Source organism: Alternaria incomplexa (assembly GCF_024043165.1).
Source record: "Alternaria incomplexa strain BMP 0042 chromosome Unknown scaffold_7, whole genome shotgun sequence".
Taxonomy (NCBI): Eukaryota; Fungi; Ascomycota; class Dothideomycetes; order Pleosporales; family Pleosporaceae; genus Alternaria; species Alternaria incomplexa.
In genome coordinates, this window is record NW_026249856.1 from 97,519 (window position 1) to 117,907 (window position 20,389).

The 20,389-nt window shown below is 53.7% G+C and overlaps 8 protein-coding genes across 8 annotated transcripts; 6 read left to right on the top strand and 2 right to left on the bottom strand.

Moving 5' to 3' along the window:
• Positions 1-5,210: 5,210 nt before the first annotated feature.
• On the bottom strand, positions 5,211-6,258 carry J4E90_005212 (uncharacterized protein; the record flags this gene model as incomplete). Its single annotated transcript, XM_051434768.1, has 2 exons — positions 5,211-5,726; positions 5,779-6,258. 2 exons carry the CDS (start codon positions 6,256-6,258, stop codon positions 5,211-5,213), a joined length of 996 nt encoding a protein of 331 aa, XP_051290792.1.
• Positions 6,259-8,299: 2,041 nt separating this feature from the next.
• Positions 8,300-8,530, top strand: J4E90_005213 (uncharacterized protein; the record flags this gene model as incomplete). Its single annotated transcript, XM_051434769.1, has 1 exon — positions 8,300-8,530. The coding sequence occupies one exon, from the start codon at positions 8,300-8,302 to the stop codon at positions 8,528-8,530; it is 231 nt and encodes a 76-aa protein (XP_051290793.1).
• Positions 8,531-10,085: 1,555 nt separating this feature from the next.
• On the top strand, positions 10,086-10,534 carry J4E90_005214 (uncharacterized protein; the record flags this gene model as incomplete). Its single annotated transcript, XM_051434770.1, has 2 exons — positions 10,086-10,197; positions 10,245-10,534. The coding sequence occupies 2 exons, from the start codon at positions 10,086-10,088 to the stop codon at positions 10,532-10,534; spliced, it is 402 nt and encodes a 133-aa protein (XP_051290794.1).
• Positions 10,535-11,378: 844 nt separating this feature from the next.
• On the top strand, positions 11,379-11,977 carry J4E90_005215 (uncharacterized protein; the record flags this gene model as incomplete). Its single annotated transcript, XM_051434771.1, has 2 exons — positions 11,379-11,443; positions 11,497-11,977. 2 exons carry the CDS (start codon positions 11,379-11,381, stop codon positions 11,975-11,977), a joined length of 546 nt encoding a protein of 181 aa, XP_051290795.1.
• Positions 11,978-12,651: 674 nt separating this feature from the next.
• Positions 12,652-13,902, top strand: J4E90_005216 (uncharacterized protein; the record flags this gene model as incomplete). The annotated part of the gene is made up of 1 exon (XM_051434772.1): positions 12,652-13,902. The coding sequence occupies one exon, from the start codon at positions 12,652-12,654 to the stop codon at positions 13,900-13,902; it is 1,251 nt and encodes a 416-aa protein (XP_051290796.1).
• A 92-nt stretch (positions 13,903-13,994) lies between these two features.
• J4E90_005217 (uncharacterized protein) lies at positions 13,995-15,005 on the bottom strand (the record flags this gene model as incomplete). The annotated part of the gene is made up of 1 exon (XM_051434773.1): positions 13,995-15,005. One exon carries the CDS (start codon positions 15,003-15,005, stop codon positions 13,995-13,997), a length of 1,011 nt encoding a protein of 336 aa, XP_051290797.1.
• A 933-nt stretch (positions 15,006-15,938) lies between these two features.
• Positions 15,939-17,561, top strand: J4E90_005218 (uncharacterized protein; the record flags this gene model as incomplete). The annotated part of the gene is made up of 1 exon (XM_051434774.1): positions 15,939-17,561. One exon carries the CDS (start codon positions 15,939-15,941, stop codon positions 17,559-17,561), a length of 1,623 nt encoding a protein of 540 aa, XP_051290798.1.
• A 1,415-nt stretch (positions 17,562-18,976) lies between these two features.
• J4E90_005219 (uncharacterized protein) lies at positions 18,977-20,358 on the top strand (the record flags this gene model as incomplete). The annotated part of the gene is made up of 3 exons (XM_051434775.1): positions 18,977-19,456; positions 19,514-19,974; positions 20,031-20,358. The coding sequence occupies 3 exons, from the start codon at positions 18,977-18,979 to the stop codon at positions 20,356-20,358; spliced, it is 1,269 nt and encodes a 422-aa protein (XP_051290799.1).
• Between the last annotated feature and the right edge of the window lie 31 nt (positions 20,359-20,389).

A 20,389-nucleotide genomic window follows, 5' to 3' on the forward strand; every position in this document is an offset into this window, starting at 1 on the left:
TTCCCCCCACCACACACGACTTTGCCCAGTGCGCACTGCGACAGTGGGACACCATCCGGCCACAAACGAAGAAACGATAGCGCTGGTGGGCCTCATCAACTCGCTGCAGCCTACATGGTAGGCCTGCTGCCTCCACGGAGCGCTGCCGTCTCAGACACGACGACTGATCAGAGATGGTGAGATCCCTTGCGCATCGCGGCCAGCTGCACCGGCCAAGGCGGAGCACCCACCACGAATGGTGGCCGCAGACGGCACCTCCAAACGCTGCCAGCAGCAGCAGGAATTGCCGTAAGCGGCAGACCTCCATCACGATCCATGAGACGACCGGTAATCGCCAGTGACGACCCCCAGCCTGGGCGGTCTGGAAGGGCACTATACGCGTGCAGCGTCCCGCCCATGCCGTGTTTGACCACCTGCTGCCCGCTTGCCGCCCTCAGGCATCTAAAAAGCATCTGCTGCAAGCGCACGCATAGCAAATGGCGAGACTGGATGTGGCAGACTGGACGGCGCCGCTGTGCTGCCAGACTGCAAGCGACACGAACCAGTCGCCCAGCCAGCCCGCCCTAGTTAGCCAAATCGCCGTCTTACCTTTCCCTAAGCATGCTCTATATCCGAGCCCGAACCCTGTCCAACGCGAAGCTTCCCATGCTGAAGTTTGCGCGAGCGCTGCTGATCAGCAATCCTCTTTTTTTTGCAGATGATTTTGCTGAATGACTTCCAATCATGTGGAGCCCGACCGCTGCAGCCCTCGGTTCCGATGCTTCCGGCGAATGGCAAGTATGAGGCACCCCGACGCTAGACACAGTGTTGTTATTGAGACCGGCCGGCGACGTGTTGCGTGCACTCCAAGTTGAGGCAATCTGCACTGCAGAACCGCCTTTGCAACGCCCCTGACGAAACACGATTTCGGGTATTGCGCGCGCCTCAGTTGCTGCATTCCATCACCTTGCGCGTCCATCAGGCCGGCCATAGCTGTTGCGGGGGCCTGCGGCTTGCTGGGTGCATCCACCTGTCCCGGACGCCTGTGTTGCAAGTCTTGCAAATCTTGCAATCCGCGTCCAGTTCCAAGGTTGCCTTTGCTGACCCGTCCAGCTAGCACCGGCGTCGTGAAGCATGATTGCTTATCGAGTCGCTTGCTTGGCCAGCAGCGCTAACCGTGAAACCGTGACGGAATTACACATGGCCAGAGCAGCAAGGGATACGCAGCCCGTAATCTATCGATAGCACTGAGCAGAGTCTGTGCCGCCGGTGATCCTGCTTCGCAATGCAATGAGGTTGTTGTTGGAACGGTGGAGCTTAGCAAAGCGAGCGCCGTCATACGTACAGTACATGAGCAGGGGTGTGGGTCGTGCTCGGTCCGTCGTCACTTTCTGCAAAAAAAGATGCCCACGTAATCACCTCTATTAACACATGGATGGCGATTGCTTGCAACCACCCGGCATGGATGCAATCCACATGCTGATTAGCCCTCCACCGCCCGTCAAACTACTCCTATAGCATCGGTACGATGTCGGTGTGAGGGGCGACATCTCAAACACGCCCCTTCGTTGCTCCATGCCAACGGGAGGCTCGGGATGCCTGGACGACTCGGCTGGCGATTCGCTGATGCGCGTGATACGACCGCCCAAGGTCCTCCACGGCGCTGCAATAGTCATGGCTCTATCGAAACTAACTTCGCCGCTGTGCATCATCGCCTGCAGTGCCAGTATGTCCAGAATCCACGTTCGACAGCGATCCCGTCTGACCGAGCGTCCTGACCGTCGTGTGGAGATGAATGGTGACTATTTTGGCGCAGAAAGGGCAATAGCTCCTTCCACGGAAGGCTGGGGGGCGTAGTACGGAGAGGACGGACGATACTCGGCACCGCTTTCCTCACCATTACACGATTATACGAGCCCCAACGACTCGTTACCGTCCTGCCCAGCCTATACCATTCACGGCACATCTATTAGCTTGGCCATGGCGCGCTGAGACGTACCGCGCTTCCATCACGCGTACATTACACCATGCATCATCTATCGTCGATTGACTCCATCGTTTGCCTTTCAACAACTGACCCTGCCGAGCAGTGCAGCTCCATGGATGTGCCTCTAGTGTATTTCATCATGCGCAGCAACCTGGCCACAAGACATCTGTGAAAACCACTCAGCCGAGACCAGCATATATGGTTGGCGCCAGCTTGAGCACGCAAGTCCTTGGCTGGCGCGCGATATGGCAGACTTTTTTTTTTTACCATGCTCTCACGACCCTGTGCCCGAACGGTCGCGATCACGAAGTGCGATGGATGCAGCTTGGCTACGGCTCATTAATTCCGGTCTGCGACCGGCCTTAGCGGGCCAGCTGCAAAAGCAGAACGCGATAGACGCACACACTGCAACAAGTCTTATGCCGACTCAGGATCTTGTACCTCTTTGCCACACGAGTCCAGTGGGTCGAGTTTAGCCTTTCGACACGGCTTGCGGCGTCCTCAGATCCATATCCAGTTCCCCGCTCTCTTGTGCTGAAAGAAGTAGGTCAGACGGTTCCCAACGAATGAGCACTGCGCAACCCCACGCTCTAGAGCGAGCACGCCGTAATCAACCAGCGACCCAACCTCAAGGCCTCCTCCCCGGATGATGGATCCCTTGCTGTGCTTAGACGTGATTCTCTCGACATTTACCAAGGTATATTGTGACGCAACCACTTTGCACTCGGGCTGCAATACCGCTCGTCTGACAGTGTTACAGCATGCTGACCGGCCAGGACGTAATGCGGGAAGATAGGCTCTACCCAAGGGGTACCGATACTTGCTACTTCCCATCGGAGATTGAATGTGAATATGTACAAGGGCGTTGGTACCGATCCACGAGGCCATACTAGTCTGCCCGATGCACAGCTGACCCGTATCATCATCTATCCCGCGGCTGACACTGTCATGAAGGACAACAAGTCCCGTATGCGTTACGCCACAAGCTTCATCAACACATTAGCGAAGCCACTCACGCGCAAGTCAGCCAACCAACTTTGTGTGACCAAGTTGCACCTTATTATTACACCCCATGCTACCAAAGTATCATGCAGGAGGCTCCATCTATTTGCCCCAAAGACAATGCTTCCGAGGTCGGAAAACCCTCGCTATCTTTTCCAAATACAATACGGCAAGCTAGCTCGCCAAGCTCAGGCTCTTCTTTACTTTATTGCCGGGCGAAACTCCTTCAAGGGCAAACGACTCGCAATTCGTCGGCTGCCTAGCGCTCGATTCGCACAACGATGTTCCAGCTTGGACATCTGGCGGTGCTTTCGACGCACGCGGCGAGTCATCGTGCCACCATCATGCAACAACCAACAAAGGCAACCGGCTAACACACTCCACACCTCCTTCCGTGCTCAGAAGCAACTCTGGATTGCCGTTCGAGGGGCCGATTGCAGCTAACCCCCTCAGACAATGCAGACGAACTCTGCGTACAGGACGTTACCTGCCGGAACGGATCCCAGGCCGCGCTTGCCCGTTTAGGTGCTGCAGTACATCGCTCAACACATACGGTCCAGCTGTCTCTGAAAAAGCGACGCATCGCTTCCTCACCTCAACGCGAGACATGCTCTGCACCACGTGCATGTCACCGAGCGGATTAGGACACCTTGGCTTGCGCCACTATGTGCAATCACAGTAGTGCGCGCTCTCCGGATCGACCTGTCGAGTTCTCGCTGCGCATCCCAAAGTGACTACTCAGCCTTGTGCAGGGACAAAGGGAAATGGGGCAGGCAAGAACGCCGCACGCAGCCGTTAACCCAAAGGATCCGTAAGACGTGCAGACAGTCTCACCGGCTCGCACAAGCGGAGTGCCGACCAACTGGATTCTATGCTGATTACGGACACGTCGCGGGGATTGACCACCGAAACGAAGGCTTTTCATGTGCATCATCACCTTCCATCGTTCGTCTCTCACTGCAGCTACTAGTGTTGTGGCATGCTTTCAAAGGGATCACCTTCCCCGACTGCACTGCCTGACAGGTTCGGACTTCACACAGCTTATATCCCTGCCGGCATCCATCTATTAATCATGGCTTCATTGGACGACAACTCCCTGGTGCGAAAACGGAGATGCCACGGCACGCATGCTACCTGGTCAGGATTCCCGGGTTCCAACATAACAGGCATTGTCGTCGCCGATGGGTTCGAGATTGGGCTCCGCTATGTGAAAACGACCGTCGCCTGGGCCAGGAAGCTCGTCGATTCGGTCGTGTCGTAATAACAAAGTGCATCTTGGAAGCATGTCTGATACATTCGATGTTGGTATGCTAATGCAGTAAGATTCAGAGCATCTTCACGCATGCTTCTCATTGGTTCGGGACCACGTCTTGAAAGATACAGGTAACGAAATGATAGAACACTCTTATATTGAAGAAGGAAACACAGCCCAAGAAGGAAGGTAGCAAAATCCGGACGTGCTACAAATCCATGTACACTGTGCTAAATACTAGTCAGCTTCACTCATCCATCTTTCCGTGAACACAGCTGCACCACTTTAGTCAGACATATAGTCCCATATATCCAAACCATTCACACCACTTTCCACACATGATGATGCATCAGCGACTTCCCAACTATTACTCACGTCACCTCATGCACTAACAACCGTCTCCACCACATGACCATCTTCTCAGATCTAACAAGAACCCCCCATGTCTCAGCACAAATAGCATGCTCGAGCCACGTCGCAAAATAAGTCGATGCTCAGTCGTGCCATGAAAACAGTGCGACATGTTTCATATGGCTGCGATAGTAGTAGATGTTTGAAACGGGTATCGCATTGGCACCGATCGCGACGTTTGCTTCACTAACAAACACACCGCCACGATTCTTGGGCTTGGTCTGGATCTGCGCATAGATACTGACGTCTTTGTTGTTCGTGTTGACGTTTGACTATCTAGCTCTGCATTCGGCGTTGCTGCGCAAGAGCTGATGCCGAGTTGCATAGCCACGGCCTTAGGTTTCCCACCGGATGACGACCTCTTCCTCACGATGGCTCAGCCCCTCAATTACACACATGTGGCGGGGAAACAACGTGTTGGTCAGCAAGGTAGGCGTCCAGGTCATCCTTGATGATATGTTCATGACGGATATGAGTCAATTCATGGCTGAGCACTGTGGGCCCACGTATTGTAGTGGTATATTGGCGGACCAACTGATCGTTATACACATAGTATGATACATGCTCCAACGCTCCTCTCTAGAACAGCTTGTTGTCCGCACTGGCCTTGGCCGCGTCTCTCCTCGCGCTCTGCTTCTTCCTGTCCTTTGCCTCGCCGGGCGGCTTGAAGAACAAAGACGGGCTCTCGCCATCCTTCATCGTGTAGTTCAAGTATCCTCTATGCGCTGGATCGCGGTAGTACTCGATGTCCTTTCTTGCCGTCGCGTCAGGCAGCCTGTATTTGTATTTCGACCCGATCTGCTTCATGACAGCAACCATAGCCTCCTTCTTCTTTTCTTCGGCGGCCGTCTGGAGCGCGGTGATAATGGGAGATGGGATCTTGGCGGCTGCGGAGCGCGCAGTGAGAGAGACGAGGTCTGGCGAGGCTTGGATAGAGATGGTGGGGTGTGAGTCGCCGCGAAGGACGCGCTTGATGGATGTGGGAGAGTAGAAGCGTGTGGTCACGCTGCCGCCAAGGGCTTCGATGCGTGCGATAGCGTCGGCGGAGGCGCGTGAGACGACGATGTGGATGGGTGTGGTCAATTGCTCTGGATTCTACGGCCACAATTAGCATTCGCGTAGCCGTCATTGGTTGGTCTTCTCATACCCTCGCGAGCAGCTTCACGCCATGCCTCTTGACGCCGTGCAGACACCTCGACTTGGCCAATTCCTTCATGGTGATGGGCTTCTTCGGGTCCAGCCTCCCCTGGTCAATCCAGCTCTGTATCCGGTCCAGGTTTATGGGTGACATCTCGACCTTGAACGGGTTGTACTTCCCCCGCCCTCGCTCGGGGTTGGTGATCCATTGTGGTGTCTGACCTCCCTCGAAGCCCGCGGGGACTTTGCCGTGTGCATGCTGACCCTTCTGACCCCGTCCACCAGTCTTTCCCTTCCCCGAGGCGGGACCGCGACCTCGTCGGATCTTTTTATTGTAGGCGCCTGCGTTGTCGGAGAGCGAGGAAAGAATGGATGCGCATCTCTGCTGGGCGGGCACAAGGAGGGGGGCGACCGATGTCACTGCAGGTGCTCTCGAGCATATGAACAGGAGAGATGAGGCGGCTCGGACCGCTCTTAGCCGTGGTGGCATGGCTGTGGATGGCTATCTTCCTGCTGGCGACGGGCTCGTTGGTGTTGAGCGAATGCGAAGATTCGATGATGAGTAAGCGGCCATGTCCGCGGGATCTAGCCTCATGCGGACGCTAACTTGTGCAACCACGCCGCATGTCCAACCGCTCCTCAACTCCACGCGTCACAATGATCTTCCAGCTCCCTCGCTTCAGCTCATCTTAGACACTGGTTGATATCTTGTCTGAAATCAGCGAAAACCTCATCTTAAGATCTATGACCGTACTTAGATGAACCTCGACAATGGTTCGTCTTTTCCCGCCTGTGGGTGCAGGTGAGTTGACGACTACATCGAATTTTGCACACCAAATAGGTTCTCACTAATGAAAAGGTCTACATCCTGCTATTCCCAAGAGAGAAGAACATGATGTTGCAAATACTGCCACTGCATTGGTCTTATTAGCGCCAACAGCGGCAGCGACTCTGCTTCTGGGCCGGATGATCATCAGACGCCCTTTGCTGACTTTGCCGACGAAATCTGCGTACTTTGTTACTAGAGCAGGCTTTTATTCTCTTGCTCTTGCTGCGCCTCTGGCAGCTTACTTGACGCACTGGGAAAGTCAGATCAGAAGAAGCATCCTTCATTATGAAGGAATCAATCTCCCAAAATCTCAGATATGGCAAAGCAGTCAGGGGTTTACGAGGGATGGTTCTAATATTATTGGTGGAATAGGAGGTATGCTCCTTTCTTTCAGAATGAGGAGCTTACGGAGTCTCTCCATTGGACATCGCCTACTTGGTCGGCTCGGAGCCTTCTCGACTGGATTCTCGACTCCGCTCCTTGTGTCCGATATAACATTATGGGTATCGGGAACAGACCTTCAGGAGCGATCTGCACAAAGATCTCATTACGAGAAGGCTGTGGCATTGCGTAAACTCAACAACGACCCTAACTTCATCCAATCTTTACCCCCCAGGTCCCTACTCCCAGAGCGAATTTGGAAGAAGACTGCTTGAGTTGAACGGGAGGCAATGTCATTCGACTTTCTAACTGATGAGGAGAAGGCCTTGCTGCAGCCTACTATGGTATTCAGCTGGCTGGACACTTCGACCTACAATAGTATCAACAAGACTCTGGGGGGCGCCATACCTATGGACTGGAAATATCCAGAGGATGCATCAGCGGCAGAGAAGCGGGAGTATGTGCTCAAAGAGCTTCAGTTTGTTGCGAACATGCTCAAGTCATATGCACACAATAAGAGCGTTGCGCTCCAAGGGAAGCCCATTCCGCGTCGCGAAACCTTTGGTGTAGAATACGCTTCCTTAACTAGGACCTTGGTCACTCTGATGTATGGGATGATTATACCAGAAGAAGGAAAGATTGAGCCGCGGATGTACGTTCACGATTGTCTAAGCATAATTGATGCAGACAAGGGGGAGGATCACGTTCCGGTGGAGACTCTCGATTGCCTGCGCGCGCTCAAGACGGCTTTTGAGAAAAGGAACCAGCCTGAGTATGTTGCGGGAATTGACAACCTCATACGGGAATGCGAAGGGCGTGCTGCAAAGAATAAGGAAGCCAGGAGTGGTCGAAATACAATTGAGGGGTGAAACAAAGGAAGACAAGTCGTTGGAGACCATCGCGCTTTGTTACAGGCAGCCGATATTCAGCAGAATCAAGATGTGTAGTTGTACAGACCGAGCTTGCTTAATTCAGATGTTCGCTGGCGGATGTGATACATAGAAGACTAATGTAATCAGGCTGCGAACTGCACTCATCACACATGCCCTAGCATCGTTCGAGCAGTGAATGTACGATGTCTAATGCTACCCTTCACTACTGTGATGCGCACGAGATCAAGTCACATCCGACCCTTTCCTTGAGCTACTCGCAACGTCCATTCTCTCTTCGTTGATCGTAGCCACCACTGGAAGACACTCTCCCACAATAACTATCGCGAACACAGGTACGTATACCCACGATCGCACACCATATAAACCCTATACCAAACAGTCTACTTACCCAGTAACAGAAGTAAATCAACACCCGCACAACAACCGCGATGTCTGGAAACCCCGAAGATTGGCGGAAAGTCACAGGTATCGGCCACGGCAAGGACTGGGGCGCGCCAACCGCGTACCCCAAGAATGGGACTGCCTGGGGAAAGGCATTGAACCCATCAGCCAACAACAACGACACCAACAACGACAAGGATTCGCCTGCTACACCTGCAAAGGGCTTGAACGCCGCGGCTCCGTCTTTCACTCCGGGTGGAGGAACTGCGAAGAAGTAGGGGGTACGTCTAGAAGTGGAAGAATTATGGCTACGATATGAGCTGAGATTCAAGCAAGAGGAAACGGCGTAGATGGTGACGGCGGATATGACGTGGACACAACAGGCATGTGAGGTATAGGTGTGACAACGTCGACTCCTAGGTCATTGTTTGGGTGTATACTTGGAGGACGGTGTATTCGCGTATTCGTCAAACGTCGGTATACTGGAATGTGAGCGGTAGTATGTCAAACGTTCAGTGAACGAAGGCCAGCGTGAACGTGTCTGTGTATAGCACCAGAACTAGACTTGCCAACAGTACAAATACTCACTGTATCTCCCTATAAAGCTTCCTGTGCTCTTGCTAACAAGCTTCGCATAACGCATCTTCCTCCACATAATAAAAACCATCTACAACAATAACACCAGAAAACATGAGCAACAACCCCTTCTACAACAACGACCCTTTCAACGTCACCGGTCTCGGCCACGGCGCAGACTGGGGTACTAGACGCCCCTACGACGCACGCTCACACTCAGCCTGGGGCCCCGGCAGCAGCAGTCTCCAAAGTTCATCTATTCATTACCATACATCCTCAGACATGCGATACTTGGGTCCGTACATGTCATATCCTTTGGATCCAGACTCACCGCGCGGAGGCTCTTGGTATGGCCCGTATGGGGGATCGCGATGGGGCGGAGGCGGTCGGAATGTAAGGTCTCCATCTCCACCCCGAGGCCCGGGATACTATGATGATTTTGAAGGATATGGAGGAGAGCAATACGGCGGAGGCGGTTGGGGTGGGCGGTCTCGGTCGGGCTCTCCGCCGCGAGGCCCGGGTTACTATGATGATTTCGATGAATGGTGGTAAACGATGCTTCCTGTTGGCAAGTGTATTCATCATAATCTGACGTGTGATACTGTTATGCTAGCCAGAACTGTACCATCAAGGTGATATTTGCAGATTCCATCGTGCTAGTCATGTGTTCAGGTCACCCAATAAAGCGTGATGGTGAATACGTGCTACGTTGTTGAACGTTGATGACAGCCATTCCCGGCACCTACTGATACCAGCATTGCCCCGGTGGAGACCTGGTGTTGCAGGATGCAAAGAAACTCTGCCGGAAGTCCCGTTGGGAATGAACGTGGGGATGTTAGTACCGTAATTCCATGGTGTGAGAGTTAATGGCCGGATCATGAAGATATGCTGGCTGCGTAAGCTTACGGTTGTCATTCCTTATATCCATGTATCTAAGCTTCTAAAAGCCGAGGATGTGTTCCAACGCCGTCGTAATCCATCGGCCAAGCTCTTGTCATGCATTGGGTTGCGCCTGCGGTTGCCTGTGACGACAAATCCTATAGGACGCCTAAACGCAGCTTACAAATGTCCTCTTGGCAGAGCCTTCGCGATAATGTGATGCTCGACGGCTGTTTTCGTCATGAGAGGGAGGTTCTAGAGTGATCATGCCACATAGGCTGAGTATAAGAGGTAGCCGCGCATCAGATAGAAAGACCCTATCGTACTTCGCATCGTATAGCTCGCGGGCTTTCCAGTCTGTTCTCTAACAAGACCACTATGTCGCATCTCCAGTACTTCGACTATCCCGGCTTTGGGGAGCGATCAAAACAGGATTTGAATTACAGCCAAGCGGTCCGCATCGACAACCGCATCGAGGTATCCGGCCAAGGTACGTCGTCCACAGTGTATAGGCTGTCCAATGTTGACCACATCCAGGCGGCTGGGATCGTACAACCGAGGAGTATCCAGAAGAACTTTCGAAGGAGGTTGACCAAGCTTTTGACAACGTCGAACATGCCATTCGCCAGGCTGGTGGGGAGGGCTGGGACCAGGTCTACAAAACGCGCTTCTACGTTACCGTGTCGATTAATGAGATTGCGGAGCCAATTATTCGCAACTTGAAAGGGAGATGCAAGAATCATGGGCCTCTCATGACTGTAGTGCAAGTCGTGGCGTTGTATAAGACGATGAAGATTGAGATAGAAGCGGAGGCGCGCTTGGGGTGATTTGCGCAACCTTAGAAGCTTGGAGCGCCTTCCGTCCCTGGTGTTAATTCATCATACTTAGAAAAACTTACATACGTCAAAAGCATGAGGCCCATAAGATGTGAGATGTGCGTGTGAACGGCGCGCAAAGAGAGAGTCAGTGTTGGTTCTCTGTATGGTCGCAGTACGTCATCGTCATCGTGGCTGCCCGCTAAGTGGGGCCATGACTGCGCCACAGGTCACAACGATCACTCCCGGTAGCCTCTCTCTTCCAGTCTCGACGACGACCGAGACGCCCCTAGAGTAGCATCGGCAAATGAGAAGAGCTTTCTGTTCATCAATCGCGGCGTTGCAGATGTCAGAGAGCTTTCCGCGGCCATTCACCCGCCTGCTCGTGCACCACGGAAGTCGCCATCGCCATCGTTGACGACTCCTCCTCAGCGCAACAATGCCCAATCGATTCCGGAGTAAGCTGGAGAATGCCGGAAGAAAGACGGGCAACTGCCTACGGACAGTGGCCTGGCAAACATCCAAATGCCTCATGTGGACAGTTTGCGCGCCTTGCATCTGTTGCTTGCTAGTATTTCTGAGCCCTGGTCGACATGGAAGAAGACGAAATCTTTCACACGAGATAGTACTACCAACGATGCCGACACCTCGCAGACGCGCACTCTCCATGTCAGGGGACTTACAAGAGGACCAAAAGACGCTGGCCCAGCCTCGCTCAGCGCTTCTGAGCAAACTGCCGTTGGAGATTCGGCGCATGATCTATGAGATGGCTCTGGGAGAACAGACCATACATGCTTCAGTTTTGGACGGAAAACTATTGACGCGAAGGTGCACCCTTCGAAACTGCCTTTGCTACATGCCTTGTTCACCTGGCCAGAAGCTGCAATTGGCACTTCCTCTTCTACGAACATGTCGGCAAATGTAAGTGATATCAGTTGCAGTCGCAGTACATGACCGGCTTACAACTCCTTTAGCTATTCTGAAGCTATTGAGTATCTCTACAAAAGCAACGAATTCTTCATGTCCACGGACTTGGAAGACTTTCCAACAGCAGGCTATCTCTGCTACTTCTTTCAGCCCCAACGTATCATGCAAATCAATAATCTCAATATCGAATGGGACCTTGATCGCAATCAATACTTCCAAGTCAACTTGATGCCTGCGCATCACCGAGTTGAGTGGTACAGATTATGGGATGGGTTGAGCAAGATGACTGGTCTCAAGAGATTACACATCAAGTTGTACTTCTGTCTCGACCTCTGGCAGGGATGCTATGGTGAATTCTGGGAACAGAACAGCAAGGAGATTCTGCAGCCTGTCAAGAAAATCACGGCTCCAAGAGACTTTGTCATCAATCTTCCGAATTGGCGATGCTCGACTGAGATTGATACCGGCGAATCCAACTGCGTCTTCCAGCTACCAGAGAGGGACGACCAGGAAAGCAGCGCGTCCTGACGCGTCCAGGGACGATTCTCGGACGATCCTCGGACGATCTTAATCATACGGACGGCAGCTTCTCGGGAATGGCTGTGGAGCATTGCGGATGCTCATAAGACATATGGGGCTTCTTCAAACTCAAGCCGAGGGGATACAACGACCTCGCAAAGGCCAATCGGATTGACGATGGGCCAACGTCACCGCCTGGTGGAGTACAAGACTCTAAGAAGCAAAACGCAGCCAAGACACAACATGACGGTGACGCACAGGAACCATGCACCCAAGCTCCCACCAGCGGCTTGAACAGGTCTTGCTCCGCCCGCTGTGCCGGCGCGCGTATCTTATCGCATCTTTGATCAACGTGACAGGCGGCGTGGACTTGGCAGCTTGGCGATCTAACTCGTCCCGTATAGCTTTCCACAACCATCTCGTTCTCCGTCCGCCATCATGCACAGCCAAGAGCTTCCAGCTAGGGTAGCTCCACCACGTGCAGTAGCTGAGCAGCTCAGCTCGAACACGTCGAGCCGTGCGGCGTCCTGTACTTCGGCGTCGTTGATCTATCCGAGGTGTTGTACAGCTCTGGCCTTTTCCCGGCGCAGATAAGAAGCGACATGGCCGCCAGGATGCTTGTCCTGCAGGAACCGTTCGCTCTTGCAGGTTCCCGGATACTTCGGGGTTGAGATCTGCTCACGATGCGCTCTTTCATTGCTACCTCCGTCCTCGTCGGACTCGCGTCCGCTGCCGCTGTACCTGTTGTTGCTCCCCGTGGAGACGGCTATGGTCATGGCCATGGGCACAGCAAGTTCAACGTCCAAGTCGGCGTCCGGCCTTACTACCTCGTCGACAACATGGACGAGAGTCCGTTGAAGGAGAAGCTGGAGAGCTGCTCGGAGCAAGAGTTCAAGACCTCGGACTTTGTCCTTGCGCATCGTGGAGCGCCGCTTCAATTCCCTGAGCACACTCTTCAGAGTTACAAGGCTGCGCATCGCATGGGTGCTGGCCTGATCGAATGCGATGTTGCGTTCACCAAAGACAAGCAGCTTGTCTGCCGCCACGCCCAATGCGACTTGCACACCACGACCAACATCCTCAACACCACCCTCGCCGAGAAGTGCACGACCCCCTTCTCGCCCGCCGCCAATGGCACTGCTGCGTCGGTCAAGTGCTGCACCTCGGATATCACTTTGGAAGAGTTCGGCACTCTTTGCGGCAAAATGGATGGCTTCAACCCCAATGGCACAACGGTAGAGGAGTACATGGACGGCACACCCTACTTCCGCTCCGACTTATACGCGCAAGACTGCCCCAAGCTCATGACGGTCGACGAATACATTCCCCTGGTCGACAGCTGGGGTCTGAAGTACGCGCCCGAGCTGAAGACCCCCGAGGTTGAGATGCCTTTCGATGGATACACACAGGAAGCGTATGCTCAAGATCTAGTCGACAAGTTCCGCGAGTACGAGATCGATCCGAGCCGTGTGTGGCTGCAGTCTTTCCTGCCCGATGACGTCTTCTACTGGATCGATAACGAGCCTGAATTCGGAATCCAGGCTGTCTATCTCGACGAGCGCGTTGATACTCCCGAGGGCTACGCCAATGCCACTGCCAGCATCCCTGAGCTCGCTGCTCGTGGCGTTAAGATCATGGCGCCCGCTATGTTCGCTCTCACCAAGTTGGATGATGACAAGAAGATTGTGCCTTCCGAGTATGCCATTGCTTGCCAGGAACACAACTTGGACATCATCGCGTGGTCATTTGAGCGCTCTGGATGGCTGCAGGTCGATGGTGGTGGTTATTACTACCAGTACGTTGCCAACCGCACCAACAATGATGGCGACATGTACGACGTGCTCGACGTGCTTGCTAAGGATGTGCACATCTTGGGTATGTTCTCGGATTGGCCGGCCTCAGTAACCTACTATGCCAACTGCATGGGGTTGTAGGCGACACAGCCTTATATAGATCCTAACAAGGATGAAATATATCATACATCGCTCAAATGATCTCGCTCGCAATAAAGCAAAGTGATCCTGTCTTACTTGGCATCCTCCGAAGCATCAGTTGCTTGGCCGAATATCCTCAACCTCACAGTGCTCTCCCCCATATCCCAGTCCGTCCTACAACTTGGATACGGTAGCACGACGATAGCGTCGCGCGGCCTCGTCACCATCCTCACACTATCCAGCAGCAAATCCTCTAGCTCCATCCACTCGCTCTGCCACAGCCATTGCGGGCTGGGATCCATCAGAATCACCCGAAGATGTCTCAATCCCTGCATATTCGCTATTATCGTCCACGCTTTCTCCCAATTCGCCGTGTCGTCGCGATAAACGACGCGATTCGAGGGACCGCGACTCATATAAGGCAGCGCGCGGATAGCCCAGCGGAGGTGTAGCGTGCGAATCGAATTGAGGCGCGGTTGTGGGATCGAAGCGGGGAGGTAGAGTAGGTGCGTGATGTGGAGGAGGGAGAAGGTGTGCGCGCGATAGAGATACGAGATCGCTTCTGAGTACCTAGATTGCAGAATACAGTCAGTCTCCATGATGCCATTGTGATTGCCATGAGAAGGGGAGGAGAATACATACATGCGCCTGCAAGCCCTCAGTACAGTCGGCCCACCAGGGTACAACCTCGCGCCCTTCTTCCCAAACACCAGCACGCGACACATGTACTCCCTCCCGCCGTCTCCCTCGCTGTCGCACAGGAAATGGCCGAACCGCTTCTTCTTCGTGCTCAGTGTCAGATGCACAATCTCTGCGCCCATGACATGTTCGTACACCAATTGCCGCAGCTCAAGCGGCAACCGCGTGAAGAAGTCGCTCTGGCCCTGCGCGTGCGTGCGCGCATCGATATCGACATCCGGCTCTGATGTTAGACTGATAGTGGATGCGCGCGGGCGCACAATGCCGTGCTCTGGCGGCGAGGCTTTGAGCGAAAACGGGTTCCGGCTTTTAGGTTTCGAGGTCGACGGGTCGGTGGAGGGCATGTCGGAGGGGGTCCAGCGTATGCCGGGGAGGCGGCTGAGGAGCGACTTTGGGGGCTTCATTGCGGGATTGATGGGGTGGAGATGGGGAGAAGGCGGTGGTAACCTGGGGAAGGGTGCAATGAGAGAGATGGCATGGCACGACGACGGCCCCCTTGCGCGGGCGCGCCAGCATCAGCCGCGGCGCAAAGTTGGTCAGAGTGGTGATGGCGATAGGCTGGGGAAGGGTAAGCGTGCGGGGTCTTGGCCGCCAAGCTTGTTTCGAGCAAGCTTCGTCTGGGGGAGTGGGGGAGGTGCTGTGCCCGTGGGGTGGTAGATGGTCTGCTACTTTAGCAAACTACCTACTGTAGGTAGCCATTGATATCGTCTTTCCATACGTGCGCCTGTTCTTGCCTTTATGTGTTCTGAGAGCGATATGAACACCCTGGCCTGCTTTCCGATGATCGCGTGAGAGGTACCGTACGTGTGGAAACTCGCGTTCTATCGCTCAAACAAGTATCGCGTACTCGCTGTCTTGATCGACCGTGTACACTACACCAAGTAGCCAATACCGTACATTCTGGCATGGAACCATTGATTTGGTCATACTAACAGGCAAACTTCGACAATGCCATGATGATGCAGTAAATCCGTCTATCTCCATGGCAGAATTGGCAAGACCCAATCAGGCAACTTGCCCGCCTTCTGCAATTTCAGCTGACCGGCAAGACCATGCCGAAAGATGGCAACGAAAGGTACAACTCTCGAGGAACAGCTTCGAATGCTCCCATCCAGCTCTAACCTCCACTGCATCTGAATCAACTGACATACCGGGCCATCCGGACGAATACTGTCTCCAAAACGCCACGCTGTATTGGTACTGGTATACGGCACAGCCACCTGCAGTCATGAACCAAGCGCGCTTTCCCGGGGCGTAAAGTCACTTTGTCATAGACAAAACCCCACGATAGACTACAGCTAAACATCTCTGTCATGTCTAAGCAAGAAGGTGGCAGCATGAGAAAACGACTTCGCGCTTGTGAAGAGTGCCATCGTCTGAAGATCAAGTGCGACATCAGCACCAATCCTGACGCGGCAAGCTGCGAGAGATGCACCCGCAACAACCTGGAATGCGTCCCTGCAGCACCGCGCCTCCAGCGCAACCGCATCCAGGAGCTAGAGGCGCAAATCCAAGAACTCAGCAATCTGCTTCAGAAACAGAGCAACAACAGCCCAACGCCAAGTCGCTCCCCTGGCGGACTCTCCACCAACACGCTAGGCCGGTCGCCCGGTAGCCTAACAGACAACCACTACGAAGCCATCTTGTCGTTCCTTGACGCGCGCATCTCACCTATCCAGCAACAGCACCTTATTCAACTCTATGCGCACCGAGCAGGATCGGCATGGCCCGTCATACGCCTATCCGGGGATCTCGAATATCTCCGCACAAAAGCTCCCATCCTACTTCTCTCCATCATAGCATACACAACTACGCAAGAGGCGCAAGGCGTAGATCTAGAGACGCACGATGAGATAATACGCGAAAGTATGCATGTCCTCGGCGAAGAGGTTTTGGGCAGGGGACAAAGATCACTTGAACTTGTGCAGGCGCTGCTCATAGCCACGTACTGGAACAAGCTTCCGCGAAGAGGTCTAATGGGCAGTTGTTATCAAATCTTGCAGCTAGCCGCAGACATGGCCATCGATGTGGGCATCGCGGGAAACTCGCTCCAGCCCACTCCCCCAGCTTACTTTTGCCGGCATCAGGACGCGGGATCGCTGGAGGCACGACGTACCTGGCTAGCCTGCTACATGGCACTCTCGAGCTCGTCGATCAGTACGCGCAGGCCGAATCCATACCCTTGGAACGCTTACCACGAGGAGTGTCTCTTGTACCTGGAAAGCCAAGGGGATGCTTCTGATATGCTGCTCTGTCAGCTCGTTCGCATTACGCAACTGGACCAGGAGATTTCCAATCAACTATATCTCTGTCAGATTGCTACGTTTGTAGACGGCAACGATTACAACACGTATGCCGTTATCGAAACCATGAAGAACAAGCTCGAAGCGTGGGTCGCTCATATCCCACCTAGCCTTGCAACGTCCCAGACGCTCAAAGTGTGGTGGCACGCAGCCATGGTCCACCTGTACGAGCTTGTGCTGCACACACCCACGAACAAAGCTTCCTTCGCTGCGCCCTTCATCCCAGGCCGCATACCCGTCAAAGACTTCCCCAAGCCAACCATCATCATCGCCCCGCTCAAACCGTCGCTCGAAGCCCTCGTCCAGAACTGCCATGCCGTCCTCGACACAGCCGCAGAAATGGATCCAGCTCTGCTTGTTAATTTTCCATCATTCTGCTTCGCACCAACAGTCATATACTCGCTGTTCGTCCTCGTCACCGTCATGGTAGCTTCGACCGACCCCGCCAACACATACGGGCAGTGCCTCCCGAATAGTTGCTTCCGCATCGAGGAATTTGGCCTCAAAATGCGCAATCTGGTCATGTACATGAAGGTCTTGGATCCTACGCTGAGTTGCTTCACCACGCGTATGTTTGACGCGACGAGTTGGTTGGAGCAGTGGTATAATGACTACACGGCTATTCTGCAGCGGTACGAGGCAAATCTAGTTAACTAATTCGCACTACGAGGGTATCTTATACAATTGCAGCGTCTTCTGAAGTTAAACGGGACGGCGAACTTTGGCCGTTGGTGTCGATCAATTCATCCGTCGTGTTACTGTTGATTGGTGCACACGTCCATGGATGCTTGCTGCCGCATGTCGCATGCATAAGCGTAATCAGCCACGTTCTGGCTTTCAGCCATCGGTGTTTTTTCGCCTGATGCTTGATGAGATGACGTTTTAAACAAACGGAAATGTTTCTCTATGGTTGCGATTTAGTGTTCTACTGGTGATAATGTAGTCATCGCGCATAGATGTTCGAATACACATTCAGCTGACACGCAATCTCGCAGTAGGCAACCTGGCTAAAGTCCGCTGTCTCGTCCACGTACGCTAATGACGGTATGGAGGATTCTCCGTTCCTGCATGAGAAAAACGCCCTGCGCTGATGCTCGTTGCCTCACGATGTGTCGCGGTGATCTGGTGCCGCTCTTGTTCAGCAGATACCTGGTGTATACGTCCGTTAAGGTCGCTGTAATTTCCAAGTACTGTGAACAGAGCAGATCGAATCGACTGTCACCAAAGAATGCTACTCTTTGTAGTCTAGCGTCATCAGGCGAGCAGTGAGCTATAGCGAAACCTAGTAGCCTCTCCCTTACATCTTCAACCCCCCCCCACTCTCTCCCCCCATCGTGACTCCCACCTTGCACAAGCAACCGACAACCGACACCCACGACGCCACAACGTTATTTTTGGTACCCCCACAAGTACTTTAACCACGACTTCTGGCGAGTTCCTGCCGTCCACCCTAGCCCATCGTGTGTTTAGCGACGGTTGTTGCAGCACGACAAGTGGATACCGGCATGCACGCTCCCGCACTGCCCCCCTGCTGATTCGCCACATCGTACACTGGGAAGGAAGGCATAGGGCTGGCAGATCAACCAGATGCTTGGCTTTCAACGTCAAGAATGCCCAGGTGTTCTAGTAAAGCCATCACGATGCCTAAGGTGGTTGATGATGCTATATTTGGAGCATGCTGCCTTGATCGTGCACTTCTGGATCCAGACTATCATGGACCGACGACCTCAAGATGCCTAGTAACATGTCTTTGCAGTTGAGATAGAGCAGGGCGGTGCTATATTTGCCACAGGTTGCATTGATCGTGCACTGCCGGATACGAATTGCCATGTCTTGGCTGGGGAAGTCGAAGATGTCATGGAAGTAAGCACACAGGAAAGGGTAACCGGTGAGTGAGATGAGGGTGCACCCGTGGGTGGAGAGGTTGGTTGTAGTCTGGATCATTGGGAGGGAAGACGTATAAGAGAGTCTGTTCCTTGGGGTTGAGGACGACATCACAGCATCGCATCTTCAACTTCAGGGCCTACAAAACATTATCTTCTCCAACACCTCCTCATCCTCCAACGATCACCATGCGTCCATCTCAAGTCTTCTCCTACGCCATTTTGGCAGGAACCAGCATGGCCCAGGGCGACATTGGTGCTCTCCTGGCTTCACAGCCCGATCTCAGCACTCTCCTCGAGCTCGTTGGTCTTGTGGATGGCCTTGCAGACACGCTCTCTGCCGCTTCCAACATCACCATCTTCGCTCCTACAAACGATGCCTTCGCAGCCGTACCACGCGATGTACCCGAGGGCCAGGCCATTGAGAACAAGAACGATACCATTGCCATCGGCGCCCTGCTCGCCAACCACGTCTTCAAGGGCGTCTACCCAGCCAGCGTCATCACCGATATCCCAACGTTTGCGCAGACACTCCTCGATAGCTCGTATGTGAACGAAATCCAGCCTTTCTCCAACTTTACGGGTGGAGCCTACAATGAGCTCGTCAAGAACGGAGAAGATGTCTGTGTTATCTCTGGAGAACAGACCATCTCCACCGTTACTGAAGCTGTAAGTATCCATAATTACACACCCAATTCCTCACCAAAGACTGACGCAAACTCCCAGGACATCATGCTCGGCTCAGGCATAACAATCCACAAAGTCGACACCGTCCTCTCCTTCGGCGCGCCCTTCCAACTCTTCACCTACCGCTCCGGCTACTTCGCCATGAACGCCGCCATCGAAGCCGCCCAACTCGCCATCGACTTCGGCCTCTCCAGCCCCTCAGCCACCGGCCTCAACATCTCCGACTTCACCATCTTCGTGCCCACCAACGAGGCCTTCGAATCCATTGGCTCTGTGCTTGAATCCGCGGACCAGGCGACGCTGCAGGAGGTGCTCAAGTACCACATTATTCCTAGCAATGTCATCTTCTCGACTGCGCTGGGTAATGTTACGGTGAAGAGTCTGCAGGGCGCGGATTTGGTGTTTACGGTGCTGGAGGATGGGAGGGCTTGGGTTAATGGCGCGGAGATTGTTTATGCTAATACTATTCTTTTTAATGGTGTGGCGCATGTTATCGATGGGTTAGTTCTTCTCCTTTCCAGCCCAAAGAACACACGTACTAACTTTTCATTTCCAGTGTCCTCAGCCCTCTCGCTCCTTTCGACCGCGCCTCTCTAGAGCCATCTGCCCCAGCATCCGACCGCGTCGCTTTCGAAGGCGCATCTTCCGTCTCTGAACTCCCCTTCTCTAGCGCTTCTCTCGCTTTTGGAGGCGATCTTATGACCTATACGACCACACCTGAGCTTCTCAAGACCGTTGCTGCTGTTGCGACACCTACCTCGGGCGTCGACGCTACTACTACTGGCTCGCCTATGGAGACCTACACTGGTGCTGCGATGGCGATGCTGCCTGGTGCGGGTATGGCTGTTGCTGGAGCTATGGGAATTGCTGCTGCGCTTGTCTAGAGTGAGAATGAGGGAGTGGTGGAGAGTAGGA